At 42.9% G+C, this 26028-nt stretch overlaps 1 protein-coding gene across 1 annotated transcript; it reads right to left on the bottom strand.

The window, feature by feature from the left end:
- Nucleotides 1-22403: 22403 nt before the first annotated feature.
- On the bottom strand, nt 22404-25607 carry LOC109744265 (putative FBD-associated F-box protein At1g61330). Its single transcript, XM_020303366.4, has 5 exons — nt 25538-25607; nt 24704-24726; nt 23765-24610; nt 22897-23034; nt 22404-22820 (listed from the first exon to the last, which is right to left on the bottom strand). Exons 1-5 carry the CDS (start codon nt 25605-25607, stop codon nt 22404-22406), a joined length of 1494 nt encoding a protein of 497 aa, XP_020158955.3.
- Nucleotides 25608-26028: the final 421 nt, after the last annotated feature.

The following is a 26028-nucleotide window of genomic DNA, read 5'->3' as shown; positions in this document are numbered from 1 at the left end:
AGCGTGGGGTGAATATTCTCGTGTGTGCTTGTTTGCTTTATCACTAAGTAGTATTTATTTTGTGCTCGTGTTTCTATCTTTTGTTATGGGTAGGAAACGCAAAATACCAAAAAAATTAGTTGTACCTACTAAACCAATGGTTGAAGAACCACCCAAAATATATCATACTACTGAAGCTTTCTACTTGGATCATCTTCAATCCATTTGTGCTCGTGCTGAAAACCCAACTAGCTTAGTTGAGAGAAAATCATTAGATGAGCATGCTTGTTTTGTGCGACACCGTTTATCTCAAAAAGGGAAACTTTTACAACATCAAATTAATACTATGCAATGCTATGCTTGGAATTTATGTGAATTATATGATTTTACTTGTTGTTCTGAAGACCCTAGGAAACACCTTCCCTACCAATGTGAGTTTATTTATAATGGAATCGTATCTACTTATGCCAAAGGTGCTTATAATTACTTTGATATTGAACAAATTGAAGAATTTGTTGCTTTTAAGGGTGCTTATGAAATTGCTTCTTTGATTGAAAAGTATGATGCTACTCTTTACAAATCTGAAAATCTTGTCATACTTAAATATTGTTATGATAATTATGCTTCTAATGCCTATGTTAAACCATATATTGAGGACTTCTCCATTGTCCAAGAAGAGATTAACATTTTGCAGGAGTCTATAGAAGAAGAAATTGATGAAACTGTGAGCTCATTGGATGAAAAAGATGATGAGGAGAGCGAAGAACAAAAGGAGGAAGAGAGGATTAGCTACCCGTGCCCACCTTCTAATGAGAGTAACTCTTCAACTCATACATTGTTTAATGTCCCTTCGTTCTTACTGAAGGATAAATGCTATGATAATTGCTATGATCCCGTTGATTCGTTTGAAATATCCCTTTTTGATGATGCTTGCTATGCTTGTGGCCAAGATGCCAATATGAAGTATGCTATTGGAGATGAACTTGCTATTGTTCCTTATGTTAAACATGAAATTGTTGCTATTACACCCACACATGATAGTCTTATTATCTTTTTGAATTCTCCCAACTACACTATATCAAAGAAGTTTGCACTTGTTAAGGATTATATTGATGGGTTGCCTTTTACAGTTGCACATGATGATTTTGATGAATGTAATATGCATGTGCTTGCTGCTCCCACTTGCAATTATTATGAGAGAGGAACTACATTTCCACCTCTCTATGTTTCCAACACGATAGAATTGCAAGAAACTACTTATGCTATGTATTGGCCTTTACTTGATGTGCATGAATTATTCTTGTATGACATGCGGATGCATAGGAAGAGAGCTAGACTTCGTCATTGCTTGATATATGTTGCTTTGTGCTCACTACTAAATGCCAAATCACTGTTAATTAAAATTGGCTTTGATATACCTTGGGATCCGGGTGGATTCATTACTTGAGAACTTTATGCCTAGCTTAATGGCTTTAAAGAAAGCGCTGCCAGGGAGACAACCCGGAAGTTTTAGAGAGTCATTTATTTCTGTTGAGTTCTTCTATAAAATTTAAAAACAAAAAAATATAGAGGGGAACACAAAACTTTTCAAAAAGGAAAGTGAAAGTGAGAGAGACAAGCATTGTTGAAGTGGGTGAGCTCCTTGAACTTTGTTCATGCTCACGGAAACTTTGTGAATCTTAATTACAAAAAAATTCAACAAAAATAATTATCCCCTTGTAAAATTCCATTGTATTATAAAAATAATGTGCCAAGATTTGCCTTTAGGATGAGTAGATTGCTTGTTGGTTTGTGCGGTGCAAAACAGAAACTTTGGCTGTAGTGCGCGATTTTACGTTTTTTACTGGAACATCAAATGGTTCTGAAACTTTTTGCACTGTCTTTATATACAAAATTTTATTTGTCCTAATTTTCTCAGAATTTTTAGAGTTACAGAAATATGGTGGATGTTCAAATATTTACAGACTGTCCTGTTTTCACAGATTGCTGTTATAACTTTGTTATTTGCGTATGTTTGAATTCTTGTTGAAGCCTCCTTGACTTGGGGCCATAGAATTGTGATAGCATACAGTGGGTAATGTTTGTTTATAATTATAATACAATAATGTTGTAGCTGTACATGATGGGATTTCATTGCCATTTTCACTAACCCCGCCACTAAAAGTTCGTTTAAGTTTTGTGTGGATGAAGTGTTCGAAGATCGAGGAGGTCTCGATATGAGGAGAAGGAGGAGAGGCAAGAGCTCAAGCTTGGGGATGCCCAAGGCACCCCAAGTAAATATTCAAGGAGACTCAAGCGTCAAAGCTGGGGGATGCCCCGGAAAGCATCCCATCTTTCTTCAACAAGTATCGATATGTTTTCGGATTCATTTCGTTCATGTGATATGTGCAAATCTTGGAGCGTCTTTTGCATTTAGTTTTCACTTTTCTTTTATGCACCATGCTGGTATGAGATAGTCCATGGTTGATTTATAGAATGCTCATTGCACTTCACTTATATCTTTTAAGTATGGCTTTATAGAATGCTTCATGTGCTTCACTTATATCATTTGAAGTGTGGATTGCCTGTTTCTCTTCACATAGAAAACCGATGTTCGTGGAATGCTCTTTTGCTTCACTTATATTTGTTAGAGCATGTTCTTTTGTAGACAGATTGAACTCTCATGCTTCACTTATATCTATTTAGAGAGTCAACAGGAATTGGTCAATTGCATGGTTAGTCACAAAATCCTACATAAAACTTGTGGATCACTGAATATGATATGTTTGGTTCCTTGCAATAGTTTTGCGATATAGAGATGTTAAATATGTGGGAAATACTAGTAAACGGTTGTGGTTAAGTAAGAATCTTGGTGTTAAGGTTTGTGATTCCCGAAGCATGCATGTATAGTCTCTCGTTATGCTATGAAAGTTGGAGCACAATTTATCCTTGATTGTCTTCCTTATGAGTGGCGGTCGGGAACGAGCGATGGTCTTTTCCTACCAATCTATCCCCCTAGGGGCATGCGTAGTAATACTTTGCTTCGAGGGCTAATAAACTTTTGCAATAAGTATATGAGTTCCTTATGACTAATGCGAGTCCATGGATTATACGCACTCTTACCTTTCCGCATTTTGCTAGCCTCTACGGTACCATGCATTGCCCTTTCTCACATCGAGACGTGGTGCAAACTTCGCACGTGCATCCAAACCCCGTGATATGATACACTCTATCACACATAAGCCTTATTATATCTTCCTCAAAACAGACACCATACCTACCTATTATGGCTTTTCCATGGCCATTCCGAGATAAATTGCCGTGCAACTTCCACCGCTTTCGTTTTGATGACTTGAGAATTCATTGTCGTATTGCTTTGCATGATCATATCGCTGACATAGTAGTTGCGGCTTAGCCACCGTGCATCATTTTTATACATGTTACGCTAGATCATCTCTCAGAGGCATTCATATGGAGTCATATATTGTTATAGGTATCGAGTTGTAATTTTTATTCCTTTTGAGTTATAAGTAAATATAAGTGTGATGATCATCACTTTTAGAGCAGTGCCCCAGTGAGGAAAGGATGATGGAGACTATGATTCCCCCACAGGTCGGGATGAGACTCCGGACAATGAGAGGAAAAAAAGTGAAAATAAATAAATAAAAAATAAAAAAATAAAAAAAGAGAAGGGGCATTGTTAGTATCCTTTACCACACTTGTGCTTCAAAGTAGCACCATGTTTTCAAATGGAGAGTCTCATATGTTGTCACTTTCATATACTAGTGGGAATATTTCATTATAGGATTAGATGCACACCCACTTAGTATTTATATGGAGCTTTCATACACTTATAGCTCTTAGTCAATTGATGGGCATCTCCATAGCCCGTTGGTTATCCCCGTCGATGTGAGACTTTCTTACTTTTTTTACTTCTTTATATTTACCCCTATCATCATAGTCCATTCCACTCGTAGTGCTACATCCATGGCTTGCGCTCATGTATTGCATGAGGGTTGAAAAAGCTGAAGCGCATTAAAAAATATGAACCAATTGCTCGGCTTGTCATCGGGGTTGTACATGATTTATACTTTGTGTTAAGAAGACAGAGCATGACAAGACTATATGATTTTGTAGGGATAGCTTTCTTAGCGGTGATATTCTGAAAGACACGATTGTTTGTTGGGATGCCTGAGTATTGATGTCTTTATGTCAAATTATAGACTATTGCATTGAATCACTTATGTCTTAATATTCATGCCATGACTAGACATATGATCAAGTTTATGTTAGGTAGCATTCCACATCAAAAATTATCTTTTTTATCATTTACCTACTCGAGGACGAGCAGGAATTAAGCTTGGGGATGCTGATACGTCTCCATTGTATCTATAATTTTTTATTGTTTCATGCCAATATTATTCAACTTTTACATACATTTGGCAACTTTTTATATGATTTACTTGGACTAACTTACTTATCCAGTGCCCAGAGCCAGTTCCTGTTTGTTGCACGTTTTTGTATAGCAGAAAATTCATATCAAAAGAAGTCCAAACGTGATGCAACTCAACGGAGAATTATTTTGGAATATTTGTGAATTTTAGGAGTTGGAATCACCGCAAACAGAGGCCCACACGGACCACGATACACCAGGGCGCGCCCCAGGCCCCTGGCGTGTGGTGGTGGGTGCTGCTCACCTCGTACGTCGGTTGGAGCGGTACTTCGGGCGCAATGAAGCTTATATGAGGAAAAAATCATGTAAAAAGATCAGCGCAATCGGAGTTACGGATATCCGGGAATATAAGAAACGGTTTTCGGCCAGATCTGGAGAACGCGAAACAGAAGAGAACAGAGAGGGAGATCCAATATCGGAGGGGCTCCCGCCCCTCCGCCGCCATGGAGACCAAGGACTAGAGGGGGAACTCTCCTCCCATGTAGAGGGAGGACAAGGAAGAAGAAGAAGGAGGGGGGCTCTCTCCCCCTCGCTTCCGGTGGCGCCGGAGTGCCGCCGGGGCAACGATCGGGACGGCGATCTACATCAACAATCTTGCTACCGTCATCACCAACTCTCTCCCCCTCTATGCAGCGGTGTAACACCTCTTCTCCCCGCTGTAATCTCTACTTAAACATGGTGCTCAACTCCATATATTATTTCCCAATGATTTATGGTTATTCTATGATGTTTGAGTAGATCCGTTTTGTCCTATGGGTTAATCATGATCTTGGTTGGTATGATTGTATATTTTATTTATAGTGCTGCCCTACGGTGCCCTTCATTCTCGCGCAAACGTGAGGGGCCCCCGCTGTAGGGTGTTGCAATATGTTCATGGTTTGCTTATTGTCAGTGTTGCGGGGGTGACAACAGCCTAAACACGGATAAGTGGGTCATGGCGTACGAGAGTAAAGAGGACTTGATACTTAATGCTATGGTTGGGTTTCATGACCTTAATGATCTTTAGTAGTTGTGGATGCTTGCTAGAGTTCCAATCGTAAGTGCATATGATCCAAGTAGAGAAAGTATGTTAGCTCATGCCTCTCCCTCATATAAAATTGCAAGAATAATTACCGGTACTTGTTATCGATTGCCTAGGGACAAATGACTTTTTTATTGACAAAAGCTATCCACTTTCATTACCTTGCAATTTATCCATAGTTTTATTCTCGCAAGTACTCGTAGTTTTGTTCTTGCAAAATAGTTTCATACTTGTTCTAGGCAAAGCAAATGTCAAGTGTGCGTAGAGTTGTATCGGTGGTCGATAGAACTTGAGGGAATATTTGTTCTGCCTTTAGCTCCTCGTTGGGTTCGACACTCTTATTTATCGAAGAAGGCTACAAATGATCCCCTATACTTGTGGGTTATCATGCTACGTTTCCCACATGCTTTGCAAGCCTACTTTTCTTTTTGTTAACCGGAATCATTAATACGCAATATGCATGCTAGGAAGGAATGGGAAGGAAGTAGCCGAGTGTCAATATGACTACATGCATGCAAGTATTAAACAAGTTGCTAGTACGAGGTAACACCATTAATTTTTGCCTTGATTACTCTTGGTGGCCTTATATAGATGCAAAATATATTTTTTATAGTGGCCTTGTATAAGGGAATGGAGGGAGTAAATAAAATCAAGCCCATTAAGGTCCTGATAATAATTGTCCATTGCATATTGAGGTTAAAATAGTACAACCACTATATGAGTCTCATACGATGCCATTTCAAGACTGTACCACAAAAGTGCAAAATATTATAAGGTTCAAATTCCAGAATTACAAGGCTCGAATTTGAAGATTACAAGGTTCAAACCAACATTAAAAATGAAATTATGTTCATGCAGCTGTAGACACCCGCGCTGGTCAGTTGAACATGAACATATGAGAGGTTCAAACTGATACTACAACTAGTTTTGCCACCTCAACATTTCTACAAAGGGATCATCCACTAGCAAGTCATGTATGGGCTTGACATAATGACTTCCGATTAGTCTGTCAAGTGAACTTGCAAAACAAAATTCAGGTTCTGCAGGGCCTTTTCCATTCTGTCGTAGCCGCCGGCACTGATCAACAAATCATTAAGTTTTGTGCGATAAATGTCGGGCAAACCTCATTAACTTTAGCACACTTGCTCTCACAACAAACAACCTGATGAACATAATCTTCAGTAAGGTCACTCGGTAGGAGTTCAAAGTAATTTTTAAGAGATGGAGATCAAGGCATTCAATGGGATTGTTATATTGTATCACATTATCCACTACCGTGCCTAATCGTATCTACAAAAGAAGAGAACATATTAGTGCCTACATGCAGTATTGAACACTACAAGCCTCTTTGATTTGCATGATTTCTAAAATACACGAATAGAGTGGCATGCCATCTTCGATCCTACATGATTAATATGAGCATTTGATTACACTCTAGGAAAATATAGGCTTCTTCACAAGAGGTTGGAGTGGATGAAAAATTTCCTATGAAAACTAGTACAGATGAATCAAAAAAAGAAATGCTTTCAGCATGAGATAATATGTCATACTTTTATTTTCCCATCGGTTTTTTTAGGAAAGTATACACGACATTTTATTGTCCTCTAAACTCTATGGATTTTCCCATATTGAGTTTAAAGGGACTATTATCATGATATGTCATATCATTCTCTCCTTATATTTTTCTCATTGGATTTTAAAAGAGTTTTCAATGGCATATTAGATCACACTCTTTTTCCTTTATGAGCTTTGTCTCGAAGTTTCTCATAAAAGGTTTTTAACGATGTGACTTATGTAATACTTTCTATTTTTTCCCACTGTTTTTCTAAAGGAACGTATACAAAGCATATTTATTGTTCTCCAAACTCACCAATGAGTTTTCTCCTTCCTCAAAGGTATTTCTTTTATCTTTTTTTCCTAATAATAATAAAGCACGGGTTGAGCCTGTCGGGTTCACCGTCGCGGTGTTTTTACACAAAAATCCCTGCATTTTGGCTAATTTAACCCGCAGTTGTCGGTAAGCGAAGAAAAACGGTTCGGTATATTTTTTGGTCAAACCCTCTATGCACGTTTGGCTTCAGATCGAGTGGCGGTGCTCCCGATCCGATCGGGATGCAGGACGACGGCGGCAGGACTCCGGGATGCGGGGAACGGCGGGGAAGATGCGGACGTAGGGGGCGAGGCGGATGAGGTCGTGATCCAGTGCGTAGGCACGGAGGCCGGCGGCGGCGACGCTCCATGGCCATGGCGGCTCGGTCTCCTGGGAAGAAGAAACGACGGAGAGAGGAGGTGAGATAGAGAGAAGAGAACGTAGAGTAGGGACGGCGTCGCTTCCTGCTGCTGGTCCGGCGGCGGCTTCGATCGACAGATCCAGGTTTGATTTTCGGATTCCTCTCCTTCCCGCTGCACGATAGGGTTTGCCCAGCCGCCACTCTTCCTACCCCACGCACCTCCTCCCCCTAGCCGCACCTCCCTGCGTTCATGAAGACGCCGTCGCCCTCGCCTGCATCTCGCTGTTGCCTTGTTGTCCGTGGGTAAGGAGCGACAGATTTGACAGAAAATAGAAAATGACAAGATTTTCTAGGGTAAAAGGAGAGGATCTCAGAACGAAGGGAATTTTGTAACCATTCTGAATTTTGTAACGGGGTTCGGCATTACTCTCTGAATCTAGATATTCTGCAGACCAGTGTCATTATTAATAAGTAGCTTAAAGCTGTAGATAAATCTTTAGAAACAATGATTTTCTTTAATCAGTACATAATACAATGCTAATTGCTGGTTATTCAGGGAGTAGGAGCTTGAGGAATACGCAGAGAAGGCCAAGACGTATGTTGCCTGACACAACAACTAAGAACAAGAGCAAAGCTGGACAACGGTCGGCCCAGCAACCACCGGCATAATATCTACACACACACCTACAGTTTGTTGCAAACTAAATATGTTTTCTGGTGGAATCATTAGCCATCGCTTGAGTTTGATGACACATGCATTCTCCTTGCCCGAGGTATGGAGACCACTCTTGCATACATGCTGCTCTTGTACTTCTTTCTCCGGGATGCATTGCTCTCATCTCTGCACTCTGCTCTCATCTCCCAGGGTGCATTTCAGCTGGACAAGCCCGCCTCCAATCCAAACAACTTTCTGTTCATGAGCCGTGGCATGGTAGAGTGATGCAGCCTTTTATGGATTTCTGGAACTGTTAATTCAAGTGCCTTTTGAATTTTGGTCTTGGGAGTTGAAGCGGATTTGATTTTGGCGCTACATTAGTGCGCTTTTCTTTTGCGGATATATTTTGAGGAGAGTCAACCCGCATGTATGTGCATTGATTTTCATTGTGAAGCTTGCAGGTGAATCAGGCTCTGCATGCTTCGGTCAATCCCATTGGCGACCTGTTCCCGGCCCGGATCAATGGTCCACGCACAACTGGAACAAGCAGGTTGATGGATTTTGATAAGGATGTTAGATTGAAAGTTGCAACGTACAAAGCTTGCTATTAGGTGTTGTCCCGTTGCCTCTCGCGGACACACGTATGGATCCGCTAGGCAGGCTAGATGACGATCTCCACACACCTAGAGTTGCTGGACCTCCGTCCTCCCGCTTCGAACTTCATGCATGACCTTCGTCCATCTGCAGAGAAGGCGCCGACTGTGTTGCCGGCTAGATGGCAGCCTCGGCGTGACTAGGAGCCTATGACTCCAATGGTTCCATTAAACTCCTACTTTTAACCAGCCCATGCATGACAGCAAGCAATTCTCTTTTCTTTGTTCAGAGTTACTTAAAGGGTATATATGCATTTCAATCAAAGAGATTTAGTGATTTACTCTAATGACTACTGAGGAAGTATGTGACAGGGATGCTTCCCCACTGACCCCAGGATCGTGAACGCTAATTACAATTGAAGATTTGCATATGTGTGATTTGGATTTTATGTGCATATATATGAAGCTACTAGGGAGTTTATGTGTAGTGGACCGTGCATGCAGTATTTAGTACCCACTGCTTTAGATGTTGAATATATTTTCCTATAGTTATTTGAAGTAAATTTCTTACTTGTATGACAGAAATTGAAATACCTGGGAGTAAGCCTCAACACACCCCCCCCCCCCGCCCCCGCGTCGTCTCCTCCGAGGCGACTCGGGGGAAACCCTAACCGCCGCCGCCGCCCCCCTCCTCCCCCCGCCCCCCCCTCCCCTTCCCCTCCGCCGCCGCCAGAGGTGTGCGCCGGCGTGCGCTCGACACGGATGAAGGTGACGGCGGGGGATCTGGCGGCTCCACATAGCGTGGAGGGCCTCGGCATCCGGGGCGGCGGCCCCGGGCGGAGAGCGCCAGGTGGCCCGGGCGGCGGGCCATTCCGGCCGGAGCTGGTGAGGCGCCTCCCTCGGTCTCGCGGGGGACGGGGAGGCGTCGGTCCACGGTCGCCGGAGTGCGGCCTCCCCTGCGCGGTTGCGGCCGCCAGATGCATCTCCTCCTCTCTGCCCCGATCTGCTCCTTCCATCGCCGGATCCGGGTCCTAGTGGCTTAGGCCGTTCTCCCCGGGCGCCGGCGGATCTCGTCGAGTGGGGTTGGATCCGGGGGAAACCCCTGGCCGGCGCAGCCACATCGCAGGCGAAGCCATGGGCGTCGTACCCCTCCCTGGAGGCTGTGGTGAGGATCCTTCTTCCCCTCCTTCCGTTCCCTGCTAGGTGAAAGCCTAGGTCCCCTGTTTCGGGCGGCGACGACACATCCGTGTCGTGTTCCTTCTTGGAGGCGCAGTCCGGGGATCGCAGGGGCGGCGAGAGAGTCGGGTTATGGGTGTGATGGTGGCGGGTGGCAGCTTGGCTCGGCGCTTCACTGCCTTCTCTTCGGTGGCTCATCGTTGTTACCCGTTTGCTGCGACTGTGGCCGACAGCTCTAGCCCTTCGGTGTGGCTTAACCGCGGACGATGACGGTGCTCGGATTGGTGTGCTCTGTGCTAGCAGGTCTGCTCCTAGTTCCTTCCTCATGCGCAGATTGGACGTCTTCCTCTGGGTTCTAGGGTGAACCGAGCTGCCGCCTGCCGGTGCGGCATCCTTCTAGCCAGGATGAGAGGGCAGGGGCCCTTTGCAGTGGCAGTTCCAGAGGAGTGTCTGTTCTGTCTTCGAGTCTGGCTACGATCACGAAGCTAGCACGGTGGTGCATCCTCTCAAGTCCGTAGCTTGTCCGGTTGGTGTAGGTCGTCCTGTAGGGTGATGGCGGCAGCATGGCGTTGGATGCAGATTAAGCTTGCTATCGCTGCTGCCTTAGAGTCTGCTTTGCTTTGCTCCTTGTATCAGCCGCTTGTCTCTCTTTTTGCTTTTTCTTGTAAGTTGGTGATCTTGTATTCCTGGCCGGTTGATGGCTTTGTTAATTCAAAGCCGGACTCTTCTTGAGCCTTCGTTCTAAAAAAAAGAAATTGAAATACCTGTATATGACAGAAATTGTACGATTTCAGTACTAGCAATGATCTAATACATGCCCGACAGAGTCCTCCAATTCAATAGGGAGTCAAATCAGGATATTTATACATCATCTTGAGGTATGTAGTCTGATGTGCACCATAATACTTAATAAATCATGTTAGTTATGTGGCGGAGATGGGCTACTTAGTTGACTCAACCATTTTGCAATTCACTTTTAATCTGAAAAACTGTACCTGATACTGATCATGACTTCTTTAGGTTATTTGGTTAAACTCATGGTCAATTTTGTAGATTGGCGCTGATTTGGGGAGTAAAGCTCTTTGAGCAAGTGACAAATCAAGTCTTTCGAGCATCTCAAAGATGGCGACCTGGAGTCGTTTGACTGGCAGCTTAAAAGCAATTAAAGTGAAGAGAGGAATCAAACTTTTAAAGCCACTCTTGCCATTTGTGGACTGTTCCTGCTTGTTGGTGACTGCTTTTGCGAGTATGTCCACTCTCATCTAGCGATGAAATATTTTGTTTCTGTTGCGCAACTGCTGAAAGGGCAAACCCCAGATCCTAGATATCTGCGCGTTTTGGGTGCCCTCTGGGGTTACCCGGATGTTCCTTTTTCTATTTCCTTTCCCTTTTTAGTTTTCTTCATGCTGTAGATGAATAATTGGTTTCTGTTAATAGAATTCAGAGAGGAGGCTCTCTTTTAGAAAATCTAATGATGGGGAGACTGAATGACCGAGTGTAGATGACACTGACCAAGTTTATTAGTATGTGATCCTACATGTCGCTCCATTAATTCTTCTAGATAATTCCTGTATGCTTAACTGTCTCCTCACTCAGTCCAATAACGATGACAGATCCGAGGTGGTATCCTTCGTAGCTGAAGGAAAATAGGTATGCAAGGGTGTATTCCATATACTGTTCTATCTTTGTGTCATTATAGCATATATATTCCCTCAGTGCTTAAAATGTTCTCATTGCCAGTATGTTTACGACGAAGATGGATACTCTCACTGTATTGCATAATTGATATTCATCTTTTTACTAAGTGCTATCCGGCACACACGTACACGAGTAGTCAAGTGTACCTTTACGTAGTAGCAAGTATTTTTGGTAATCACTACTGGTTTAGGTCGAATCAAATACCGGACCAGGATTGAGCAGACAATATCAAGTTTGATGAGACAACAATCCACATGAGGCAACAACCGAAGATGACAAGGGGACTTTACCGAGGAGGCATATGTGCTGACAGCAACGCGGCATGGAGGAGCGACACTGGAGGCTAGAAGAAAAGTTTGGGGTAGAGCTCACATGGCAAACACGTTGACGCACAACATGGCTGCTCAGGCGGTGTTGAGCCTGAGGTTGATCAAATAGAGGCGGGATTTGCGCTCGTCCAAGCCAACGCCGTATGGGTTGTGATGTCATTATTGGGTTAAATACGTGTGATATTTTCTTTCCCCGTTACAATGCACGGGTATATTTACTAGCAATGTTTTTTAAGAAAAGGATAAACTCTTCCCAAGCAAACAACCAACTATCTGTAGAAAAATTCAACGTAGTAAAATAGTTTTAAAATGTTCACAGTTTTACATATGTTTACACTAAAAAAAATGTTCACACTTTTAAAAAGGTTCAAAATTCCTGAAAAAGTTCCATTTTTGTAAAAATATTTTTTCGTTTTAAAATGTACAAAAACATAAAATAGTTAAAATTTATTTTTCAAAAAAAAGTTCCTCAGAAAATGCTCCAATTTCTGTAAAAACGTTAGCTTTCCTTAAAAGTGTCCCAGTTTTTGTGACTTTTATTAAAAATAAGGAAATTTTCGCATTTTCTCGAAAAGTAAAAAAATAAATCTGGTGGACAACTACGCCATCCAAAACTACTCTTCCATCAGACAAAGAATGCTAAGTTGCTTCTTCATGTCCAAACTTCATCCTACAAAAAGCAATAATCAGTGTAACCTTATTATTAATGTTTATTAAAATTGGATATAAAAAATGGGGCATAAAGCAGGTTGTGCGTTTTTTTCGCCCGGTGCAACTCACGGGCATTTGTACTAGTGAGTTATCAAGGAGACAATGATATGTTGCACCCTTTTCTCCATATTATTTTTTCTATAGGGTTTAAAAGAGTTTTAGCAACCACACTACTCTCCTCAGATTTTTCCCACAAAGTTTTTGGAGGAGTTATTCAAGACAATATACGCTTGTGATCAAGACAAAGATTCGCAAGATTATACAAGGAATTCGAGATCATACAAGGAATACAAGAAGGAACTTTGTACAAGGGGGAGTGTTAGGATTTGATAAGGCGGTTCGAATATTCCCGAAGTGTTTGCAAGGACGTGTCCTTCCGAATGGGTACCTTATCATTGTATAGGTGCATGTTAGTATTAAATAACAGGCGCTTCAAATAGAGGCAAAATCCTTGTGCGCACCAACATATGGTTGGATAGTTAGGAGGACAGTGGTATCCCCTGCCCAGAGTTCAAGTCTGAGACTTGACATTGGTGCTCATATTTCTCCGGATTTATTCCAGCCCTTCTAGCAATGTGCGTTCCGTGGGAGGACACGTTCCCACCGACTATGAAGGTGTCTGTAGCGACTTCGTCAATCTCAAGATGTCTCAAGATGATGTGCCGGCTCAGTCTCTCAAAGGTGCTCATAGGGGTAGGGTGTATATGTCTTCATAGGGATGAGTGTATGTGAGTGGCTTCGATTGTATTGTGTTTAAAAATTCAAAAAAAAAACCGGCACCAATCCTTATATGAAAGGGTTTTGCCCAGAATGAATACTATAGATGTTTTCCATCAATCACTTTGTTTCTTTACAAAACTCACACCTCATTTGTTATTTCGAAAGCACTTTGGTTGTCCACTCAATTGAGAGAACAGGCAACCCCCACATCAACCACGAAGCAAAAAGAACAAATAAACCATATCTTCAACAACGAAAACTTCAAACATAAGTAGTACTTTGTAAGCAAATAGCTTAAGAAAAAACACACTAGTACCACCCGCTGCGAGTATGCGCGTGGCACTGGCTACACGGCTCCAGGACCTGGAACCTAACACCCGAGGGAACTCTCCCCGCAATGTATCTGTTGGCAACCTTAACAGCTCTGTTAGCCTCGGCGATACAACCCTCAGTCATCATCGCGCACCTCCTTTTCATCTTTCTTGATTTGTCATTAATATCACACCTACCAGACCACAAAGTTGTGTCTAGTGTGATGGACTCAAGCCGAGGAGTGTTCTCAACGATATGTATCACAAACTGAACCAGGTTTTTTTCCGAACAAAACCCTATGATCCTCGCCTGACTGAGAGAATCATTTCGGAACTGTGGCTTCCACCTTGGATCATCAGTGGCATTCTCGCCTCCAACAACAGAATCAGGCCTCAAGACATTCGCATCTACCTGGATGTGCATATGTACGTACAATCAACATTTTTAATTGATAACATAATGTAATGTCGGCTCTAAAAGATGTGGCTTACGCGTAGGATGAATGAATCCAAGGCCGGAGAAGCATCAAGAAATGAAACCAAAGACAGAACAGCTTGTGGTCTTTTGATGTTAATTTCCAACTTCTTGAGACGGGGAAACTTGGAGTGCAGCATTGGTATGTTGACATCCTGAAAAAAGACAAGTCCACAGACAAATCATGCCTTTCAATATACATGTGTTATATACATATACATATACAAATCATTATTCACTATATACCTGCCGATCTGATAATTTCATTAGCAACTGGCATGTAAAATGTGTTAAGACCAACATAAAATACAAGCAAAAAATAGTTCTCTTGCCACTTTTCTTATTTGAACATTTATTCTTACCTTGAATATTGTTAAGGTGCACGGAAACTCTCAAGGTCTTAAACATTTATTCTTACCTTGAACAAGGAAATATAATAATAACCATTTTATTATTGCCTCTAGGGCATATTTCCAACACCACATGCATGCAAGGAAGGAATGAGAAGGAACTAGCTGAGTGTCAATATGACTACATGCATGCAAGTATTAAACAAGTTGCTAGTACGAGGAAACATCATTACTTTTTGCCTTGATTACTGTTGGTGGCCTTGTATAAATACAAAATATATTTTTCATAGTGGCCTTGTATAAGGGAATGGAGGGAGTAAATGAAATCAAGTCCACTAAGGTCCAGATATCATTGCATATTAAGGTCAAAATAGTACTACCACTATACGACTCTCATACGATGCCATTTCAAGGATTGTACCACAAAAGCCCGAAATATTACAAGGTTCAGATTCCAGAATCGCAAGGATCAAATTTGAAGATTACAAGATTCAAACCGACGTTAAAATGAAATTCAGCTCATGCAGCTGTAGACACCCGCGTTGATCCGTTGAACATGAACATATGAGAGGCTCAAACTGATTTTACAACTAGTTTCGCCACCTCAACATTTCTACAAGGGGATCAGCCACTGACAAGTCATGGATAAGCTTGACATAATGACTTCTGATTACTTTGTCAATTGAACTTGCAAAATAAAATTTAGCTTTTGCAGAGCCTTTTCCATTCTGCCGTAGCCGCCGACGCTGATCAACAAACCATTCAATTTTGCGCGATAAATGTAGGGCAAACCTCATTAACTTTAGCACACTTGCTCTCACAACAAGGAACCTGGCGAATATAATCTACAGTAAGGTCCCTCGGTAGGAGTTCAAAGTTATTTCTGAGAGATGGAGATCAAGGCATTCGATGAGATTGTTATATTGTATCACATTATCCACTACCGTGCCATTCATTATCTACAAAAGAAGAGAACGTATTAGTGCCTACATGCAGTTTCACTACTAGGGTTTTCCCTAGTAGTGGCGCGGGTTTTAGTGCTATGAGTAGCGCGGGTGGCTGTGCTACTACTACGGCGCTACAGGTAAGTGGTAGTAGTAGCGGGGTCTAACCCAGCGCTACTACTAATAACTGTATCAGTAGTGCTGGTCAGTCATGCACTACTATTAAGTAGATGTAGCGCTTTTCCTGCCCCGCGCTGTTGCTGTATCTTTCAACATTTTTTTGCTTCCTATTAATGTAGAACAACACCCGTTTCAATAAACTGCAATTTCACATATACCACAATACCAGATACTCCTATATAGTCATACAGTAGTCATACAATATCATAAAGCATTATAGGTATTCATATGTAGTCAACATGCATCCTCACATGAATATAGCATATATGATAAGCAGTACTAGGTAGTCTTACAACCACACATATATAGCAGTTCTACTAGGTATAGTCATACAGCCACACACATATGTAGTTCTAGATGATATCGACGACGATCATCATCCTCAAGCCTGGGCGGTGGGTGTTCCTGATAGTAATTAGGATGGCCTGTCCAACACGAAGATTCTTGCCAACGAGGAAGCTCTTCCATCCAACCGAGTTTAAGTGTGTACGACCGTCCGTGTCCATACCGTACGCACAGGTGGTGACGGAGCCCCTTGCGGTAAGGCGTATTCCAGCCGAGCCTTCTTTATCAGGCTCGATACCACAACTCACAGATAGGCTCTTTGGCAATTTCTGAATAAGAAAAACATATCAATTAATAAGTAGCCTCGCACATACTCTTGCAAATATATTTCTACTAAGTGTAGATTTCTACACTATCAAAAGACACAGTACTACACATTTCTACTAAGCATGAATTCTACTAATAAGTATGGATTATCTACACTATTAATAGTTCCTTGGATTCTACACTAATAAGCATGTCATCGGACTCTACACTAAAGCATATTGCTACGTCTTGAGCTTGCGTTGGTTTTCCTTGAAGAGGAAAGGGTGATGCAGCAATAGTAGCGTAAGTATTTCCCTCAGTTTTTAAGAACCAAGGTATCAATCCAGTAGGAGGCTCCTCAAAAGTCCCACGCACCTACACAAACAAACAAAGAACTCGCAACCAACGCAATAAAGGGGTTGTCAATCCCTTCACGGCCATTTGCAAAAGTGAGATCTGATAGAGATAGTATGATAAGATATATTTTTTTTTTGGTATTTTATAATATAGATGCAAAAAGTAAAGATGCAAATAAAAGTAGATTGAAAGCTTATATGATAAAAGATAGACCCGGGGCCATAGGTTTCACTAGTGGCTTCTCTCAAGATAGCATAAGTATTACGGTGGGTGAACAAATTACTGTCGAGCAATTGATAGAAAAGCGAATAATTATGAGATTATCTAGGCATGATCATGTATATAGGCATCACGTCCGCGACAAGTAGACCGACCCTGCCTGCATCTACTACTATTACTCCACACATCGACCGCTATCCAGCATGCATCTAGAGTATTAAGTTCATAAGAACAGAGTAACGCATTAAGAAAGATGACATGATGTAGAGGGATAAACTCAAGCAATATGATATAAACCCCATCTTTTTATCCTCGATGGCAACAATACAATACGTGCCTTGCAACCCTTTCTGTCACTGGGTAAGGACACCGCAAGATTGAACCCAAAGCTAAGCACTTCTCCCATGGCAAGAAAGATCAATCTAGTAGGCCAAACCAAACTGATAATTTGAAGAGACTTGCAAAGATAACTCAATCATACATAAAAGAATTCAGAGGAGATTCAAATATTTCTCATAGATAAACTTGATCATAAACCCACAATTCATCGGATCTCGACAAACACACCGCAAAAAGAGTTACATCGAATAGATCTCCACAAGAGAGGGGGAGAACATGGTATTGAGATCCAAAAAGATAGAACAAGCCATCTAGCTAATAACTATGGACCCGAAGGTCTGTGGTAAACTACTCACAACTCATCGGAGGGGCTATGGTGTTGATGTAGAAGCCCTCCGTGGTCGATTCCCCCTCCGGCGGAGCGCCGGCGAAGGCTCCCAGATGGGATCTCGCGGATACAGAAGGTTATGGTGGTGGAAATTGTTTTTCGTTGGCTCTCTGGATGTTTTTGGGGTACGTAGGTATATATAGGAGGAAGAAGTACGTCGGTGGCCGCTCGAGGGGCCCAGGAGACAGGGGCGCGCCAGGAGGGGTGGGCGCGCCCTCCTATCTCCTGGCCGCCTCGATTGCTTCTTGACTTGCACTCCAAGTCCTCTGGATCACGTTCGTTCCAAAAATCACGCTCCCGAAGGTTTCATTCCGTTTGGACTCCGTTTGATATTCCTTTTCTTCGAAATACTGAAATAGGCAAAAAAACAGCAATACGGGCTGGGCTTCCGGTTAGTAGGTTAGTCCCAAAAATGATATAAATGTGTAAAATAAAGCCCATAAACATCCAAAAGGGGTAATATAATAGCATGGAACAATCAAAAATTATAGATACGTTGGAGACGTATCACATATCATCGACTAGATTCCACACAGCATATCATTGGACTCTACACTAAGCATATCATCGGATTCACTAAGCATATCATCGGATAATTTGCATTTGTAAGTATAACAATAAAGCATATACATGTCATCAAATTACTACAGTAAGTATAACATACCATGACAAGCCGATCAGAGACAAACAAGATAAATGCTGCAAAGAAGCAGTATGACCATCGCACGGGGTTAGGTGGCTACCTCAAAGCCCGGCCGTTGTGGGACAAAGTTGAGAATGACCTGCTTGCTAAAGGGGTCGAACCAGAGACATTGAACCCGCGTCAAGAAGCTTCAGAAGTGTATCGCCGCAGCGCAGCAAGGGACGTTCTTTCTCGACAGAGAGAATGATGAGCTTATAGAGGCCCTCGGGAATCCTGAGCACCCTGGATGAACACGAGGCACGCCAGGCTCCGTCGCGTGGAAGGTTGGGTTTCCCGGCGCAGGAGGTTACAAAACCCGGGAGATGAAGAGGAAACTTGCGCAGAGCAAAATGCAAAAGCTCAATGCAAGAGTACAAAAGCTAGAGGAACAAGTTGAGAGCCAGCGAGCTGCTGGAGCTACCCCGCCATCTCAGCGGAGAAGCGGCATGGCTTCCACGGAGCTCATTCAGCGGCCTGACTTCACGGCTCCTAGCTACCCTGTGGATGCTATCACGGAGGCTCAACATTGCCAGCTTATGACGAAATGGCAGAACCTCACCTTGAAGGCGGCTGTCGGCTCTGTTGCACCTCCTCAACCCGACGAAACTTTTCACTACCATCCGATTCCACATGGCTATGCTGTTGTGACAGTGGATGAAGTAATGGAGGGATTGGAGGAGCTCGAGCTTGAACACCCTACAGGTGAAGGGGAGACTCAACTGAGTTATGCTCTGAGGACTACATGTCTATGGCGGAAGGAGTACATCAAGCTTCTGAACTGGACGCCTCCGCCTCCTCCTCCTTCTCCGGCGAGTCAGGGCACACCGCCTCCTCCTCATCCTCCTCCGACGAGTGATCAAGGCACTCCACCTCCTTCTATGTCTCCTCCAGCACGTGAGGCCGGCACTCCGCCTCCGCCTTTGCCTCCTTCGGCGCGTCCGAGCATTCCGCCTCCTCCTCTGCCTCGTCAGCAACGGCGGAAGACAGCCGCCGCCGCTCCGGCTGCTCTGGCGCGTCGGAGCACTCCGCCTCCTTCTCCGCCTCATAAGCAATGATGGAAGAGAGACGCCGCCGCTTCGGCGGCTAGCAGTACAGCGAGAGGTGGGAGGCAATACAGATACGGTCCATCTCTCAAGACTCCTGAAAAGTTACCATACGAGAGGACCGAGGAGGAAAACGCGGAGATCAGTCAAGCCGAAGTGAGGGACTTTTTTGCAAAGAAACCTCCACCTTCGAAGGAGACTATAGATCCGGTGAAAGCGAAGTGCACTATCGATGCCCTGAAGCGACCACCACCGTCTTCGCCGGATGACAACCATGTCCGCGCCCTTAAAAAGACATTGGAAGATGCGCGGCGGTCGGGAACTACTTCAAGTGATAAAAGGTTAGTAGAACGAAGAAGTGGGGAGAAAATTCCCAGCTCGGCGAACAGGCAAACCAATCGCGCCCCCGCTCAAGGTGTCTAGCGATATCGTCGCAAATCTGCCGGGGATGGTGCCCGGTACCAATCCTGCTGATTACCTGGGCGATGATGTAGTGTTTGATATAATGGAGGTGGACCAATTCAGATACCAGTATGGGAAGCGTCTCGTCAAAGATGGAAGTCCTCCTCTAACAACGATGATGCAAAGATTCCATGAATGGTACATGGAAACATGCAGCAAGTCTGGGAAGGATGCTTTGATGATGAGAATTAAAGAGGAGCACGACTTCGTTGGACAAGATCTGATTACTGTTGATTTTGACGAGTTTTCCAGTTCTACAATCAAAAGGCCCTCGACAAATCACTCATGGCTTGCTACTGTCTGTAAGTACTACTTCTGTAATTAAGTCTCTATATATAGCTCAGCTCTTTCATTGCATGTATATATAATTATCCTCACTATATTATGCAGACTGAAGGTCGTCGAATGCGAAAAAGCACAAATCTATGACATTGGGTTCATTAACCCAAATGTCATACATGAATGGACGGTTAAACACAATGTCTCAGAAACCAAGGACAACTTGCTACAATCGTTGCTCAAAAATCAAAGCAAAGATAAAATACTCTTTCCTAACAATTTCAAGTGAGTGTTACTGTCTTATGCATATTCGGTTTCCCTTATTACTCGAGGTTATAGTAACGTAACTGATGAGTTATGCATGCGTGCGCAGCTTCCTCTTTATTCTCCTAGAGATTAAGCTTGTGCGGGGAGAAGTAACCATCTTAGACTCGAGACGAAAAGATCCTGAGGACTATGCGGACATGACTCGAAAACTCCAGAAGTAAGTTCAATCGATCATTATCGCACCATATCGGGAACTTTGTTCATTTCCTGATATCAAGTAATTATTTTTCTTTGTCTGGCAGATTTCGGAAAGAGTTCACCGTAATTACTCCGGGACTGCCAAGCGAGCTGCGATTTAAACACCCGAAAGTAAGTACTACTACCTAGTTCCGCGCATCTCCCATTGATTCTAGCTAGTTTCATCAATACCATTTAGCATGCTTGCTTATCAGTTTGATTGACCTCTATTTCTCGTAAAGTGCTTGTGGCAGGAAGCCGGGAATGATTACTGTGGATACTACATTTGCGAGTTCATCTACAACGCGACGGCCTCTAATAAGCGGGGCTACTCTGAAAAACAATATGAAGTGCGTAAGCAAAAATATTCACAATTTTATTTTATTACCATCATTTGTGTTGAGTTTCATTCATACACATATATTGACTCTCTTCTTCAATTTAGATCTGGCAAATGCGGGATGGACTCCTACCAAAAGATCACATACGGGCAATTCAAGAGGAATTGGCGGGATTCTTTCTTGACCACGTGATCAATCCAGCCGGAGAATACCATGTGAAACTTGACTTCAAATGTTAGGGATTGTAAGAGATCTTATGTTGTACTCCCTCCGTTCCTAAATATTTGTCTTTCTAGACATTTCAAATGGACTATCACATACGGATGTATGTAGACATATTTTAGAGTGTAGATTCACTCATTTTGCTCCGTATGTAGTCACTTGTTGAAATGTCTAGAAAGACAAATATTTAGGAACGGAAGGAGTATATATGTAGCTAGTAGCGTCGGATAGATATGCGAAAACTTGTTGTTCGACCAATCTCTCGGAGAAGGAGAGGTCGATCACTTCTCTCTATATATATTCATGACGATCTTGTGTACTTAATGGTTTCCTTCATTTGCTTACTAGCTAGCGTGTTGAGTTCTCTCTATACGTATAGTACGTAGCGTCGACCGAGCACGGAGATAAGAGAGGTCACTTCTCTCTATTAGCTAGCTAACACAATATATGAAACCCCTAAATTAACTCTCCACCCCCCCCCCCCCCCCCCCTCCCTAAAAAAACAAAAATCCCAGCTCCTGAGCTACTGACGCGTGTATTTTCTTTCAAAGGGGACCAAAGGCCCTCCTGCCTGGGCTCGCCGCAGTGGCCACGTGGAGCACCATCTGTCCCGGTTCATAAGCGAACCGGGACTAAAGGTGTTGGGCTTTAGTCCCGACCCTTTAGTCCCGATTCCAGAACCGGGACAAATTGGCCTCTGGATCTGGGACAAATGGGTCTTTTTCTACTAGTGACATCTCTACAACTACATACCCTGGCATAAAATATATGACTACACACCCCAATAATACATATTATTATACCTCGCATATTCACTACATACCCCGACGTGAAATATATGAGTACATACCCCAATAATATGTAGGTATTATCCCTAATTGTTTTTCGAAGTATATAGTCACAAATAAGTGAATATGATACCCCAATTGTTTTATGGATATATGTCCACGAAAATGTGTGGGCACCATACATATTATTTTTTATGTACTATATACTCGCAAATACGTGATCTAAATCTCTTATGTGGAAAGGTATGAGAGAAAAAAGCAATAAAAGGAAATGCTTCATGTTGTTTCATAAATGGAATGTCTTGCATGCAAATAAATTAGGAAAGAAAACAAAAGTTCTGCTAACGGGTTGGACCCGGTCAAGGTTCTTAAGACAAACCACACTAGTACCACCCGCTGTGAGTACGCGCGTTGCACTGGCTACACGGCTCCAGGACCTGGAACCTAACACCCGAGGGAACTCTCCCTGCAATGTATCTGTTGGCAACCTTAACAGCTCTGTGAGCCTCGGCGATACAACCCTCGGTCATCATCTCGCAACTCCTTTTCATCTTTCTTGATTTGCCATTAATATCACACCTCCTACCAGACCACAAGGTTGTGTCTAGTGTGATGGACTCAAGCCGAGGAGTGTTCTCAACGATATAGATCACAAACTGAACCAGATTTTTTTCCGAACAAAACCCTATGACCGTCACCTGTCTGAGACAATCATGTCGGCACTGTGGCTTCCACCTTGGATCATCAGCGGCATTCTCGCCTCCAACAACAGAATCAGGCCTCAAGACATTCGCATCTACCTGGATATGCATATGTACGTACAATCAACATTGTTTATTGATAAATGTAATGTTATCTCTAAAAGATGTGGCTTACGCGTAGGATGAATGAATCCAAGGCCGGAGAAGCATCAAGAAAGGAAATCAAAGACAGAACAGCTTGTGGTCTTTTGATGTAAATTTCCAACTTCTTGAGACGGGGAAACTTGGAGTGCAGCATTGGGATGTTGACATCCTGAAAAACGACAAGTCCACAGACAAATCATGCCTTTCAATATACATGTGTTATATACATTCAAATCATTATTCACTATATACCTGCCGATCTGATAATTTCATTAGCAGCTGGCATGTAAAGTGTGTTAAGACCAACATAAAATAAAAACAGAAAACAGTTCTCTTGCCACTTATTAGTTTCTTATTTGAACATTTATTCTTACCTTGAATATTGTTAAGGTGCACGAAAACTTCTCAAGGTCTTAAACATTTATTCTTATTTGAACATTTATTCTTACTTTGAAACTTCGAGTGCAGCATTGAAACATGTAAATGTGGCATCTCTTATATGAAAGGTTAATTTATATTAAATTTAAAATATTACAAAAGCGCAAAATATATAAGCCCTTATACCAAGCACTGTACAGTTAGACCTAAAATCAGAAAATGTTGTTGATAATTTCAGATGATGTGCACATCTCAAGGATTAATACCATGATTTTTTCGAAAGAAGAAATACTGAAATAATACGTAATAATTTATTCAAGAACGATGATTCTCAGTTATACAGTGACTTGGGAGTAATTATGAGACAATAAGCATAGAACGGATCAAGAAATTCCAAACCATTGTATGAAGAATTATGAAATTGGATTAAAGAGTTTAGACTGTTCAGATGGAAACTATTGTATCATAACCATCCACTTTATATGTTTATACAGAATAACCTGTAAAAACCCAATGCATACCTCATGAGAAGACACGAGGGTCAGGCTCCTAACATTTCGTGTGATGGATGGAAGCCTCGTACGAGCATAAGACAGCATGCGGGACGGACGGCAAGATTTAAAATACACATCCCTAAGCGGTGAAGGATCCACAACCGAGATTTTTACTAGGGCTCCATCAAAGTGAAAAGAGGAGAGCCTTGGAGCATTGATCTGTACCACCTGGAGCTTCTCACACAATTTAATAGTGAGGAGCTTGAGTTGCTGCAGCATGGAAGGTATCTTCAAGCATATTATCGCATTGCATCGAAAGATATATAACTGCTGCAAGGCGAAAGATTTCGAGAACAAGTGCCCTAATCCCTCATCAGTAATGTGGACAAAAAACAGAGATAATGCGTTCAGTCTTCTCAAGCAGCCAAGTGTTGTTGTGGGACGAAAAACGCAACCCCTGAGGTAGAGAGACCGAATTGAACTTGCAGCTGCATCATCAGACAAAACCGAACATGGGAAGCTGTACTTTTTCTTCATGAAGTAAGACATCTCCAATTTAAGTTCTTTGATCCCCGAACGAACAGCAGTCTGCAACCATCTGTCCAGGTATGAAGGGTCAATATTTTTGCAAGATAGGAGGCAGAGATTGAGTGTCTCCACCCCATTGCCAGAATGGTTCTTAAGAATGCTGTCAACTCTGTCGATGAGAAAGATTTCCCAATCCTCGGATTTCTTGTGAGCCAACCCAAGTGTTGACACGTTGAATGTAAGGTTGGAATAGCATCTCCAGAAAAGCAGAAATCCATGGGAGACGCAGGCGGCACGAGCAGCATCTTGCAGTGGCAAGAGAGAATATATATGGTGCATGATGTCCTGCAGAACCAAGGTTGAAAAGTTCAAAAGTTAGGTCGTAGCTAGTAGTAACGCTGACCTCATTTATTTCGAATAAACAACAAAATCACATACATCTGGCTTGTTAATTACAACATCTGCAATTTCGACGAAGAGAGTGCATCAACTGGGTTATTTCTATGAAACTTTTGGCGGCATAACTACGACGCCTGATTTCTTACCGAAACATGCCAGAGACAACAAATTGAATTGATACATTGGCAAGGTGAAAACCTATCTTTGTTGACGAATATATTATAATTAGGCGTATAGTATGCATGTGTTAGCCAATGCATAGTGTGCTAGCTAGCAGGTACCATGGTGATAATTTACTTGTAACTGCAATTCTCTTGACTACCAGGGAAGAGAAGCATACCACGGGGAGTTTCTCAAACGCATCTTCTGAAGACCTTGATCGACTATCTGCAATGATTTTTTTTTTTGAACGAAGGCTCAAGAAGAGCCCGGCTTTGAATTAACAAAGCCATCAACCGGCCAGGATTACAACCACAGCAGAACAAACTCGAAACAAAAACAGAAACACGGCAAGAAACTATCTGCAATGATACTGGCCTTGCTTGTAAGTAGACGTATTTCATAATGTGACTGAAATCTTCCATATTTTAGTGCAGTATATATGCCGATTTGCGGCGCCCAGACAAGGGTGAGAATATGCCAAGGCCGTCACAAAGAAGCTACCAAACCACATCTACCATACATAAAATTAGCAGAAATCAGGGATCTGGATTTGGTTCCTTGCAATATCTGAAGTTGGCCGCGGGAGGGGGGGGGGGGGGGGGGGGGGGGGGCTGGAGCCGGGGAAGACGGTCGGTTTGGTGAACAAAACAACGGCCGGGGCACGGAAACCGGCGGGCGCGTCGGTAGTTTACGTAAGAAGAGAGGGCGTACTTGCAGGAGGAGTACAGAAGAGTTCCCTCAGCCGCTGCTTCGTGCTGCGCACGGCGGCGTAGATTCCCATTGAGAAGGCCCTGGCGCCGACGGAGAACGGCGGAATCGTTTTGCTTCCAGTTGGATCGATCGAGAAGACCACCGGTGCGGCTCGGCCTTATACACGGACGGGCAGTCCGGACACAGCCCGGGCCGAAGACGACTACCCAACCGCGCTGGCCCTCGCGCCCGTCGCTATGGGCCGGCCCAGCAATGGTAGGCATGCTCGCTCGCCATGACGCCTTGCTCGCACCCTCTCGCTCACACGGCGACGCCTCGCTTGCTCGCTCGGTTAACCAGTTCACCACTATTGACTTTAGATCCACTAGCACATATGCCCGTTCGTGGTAACAGGAGAGAGATTTTTTTGCGAGAAATAATCGGAGAGATTATTGATGTGTCCAGCAAAAACGATCTTCATAGCGATGCGATAGAGAGAGGAGTTGTGGTTT

The sequence above is a fragment of the Aegilops tauschii genome, chromosome 2 (assembly GCF_002575655.3).
Source record: "Aegilops tauschii subsp. strangulata cultivar AL8/78 chromosome 2, Aet v6.0, whole genome shotgun sequence".
Lineage (NCBI taxonomy): Eukaryota > Viridiplantae > Streptophyta > Magnoliopsida > Poales > Poaceae > Aegilops > Aegilops tauschii.
Note: the sequence above shows the minus strand (reverse complement) of the source record. Positions and strands in the feature narration are given on the sequence as shown.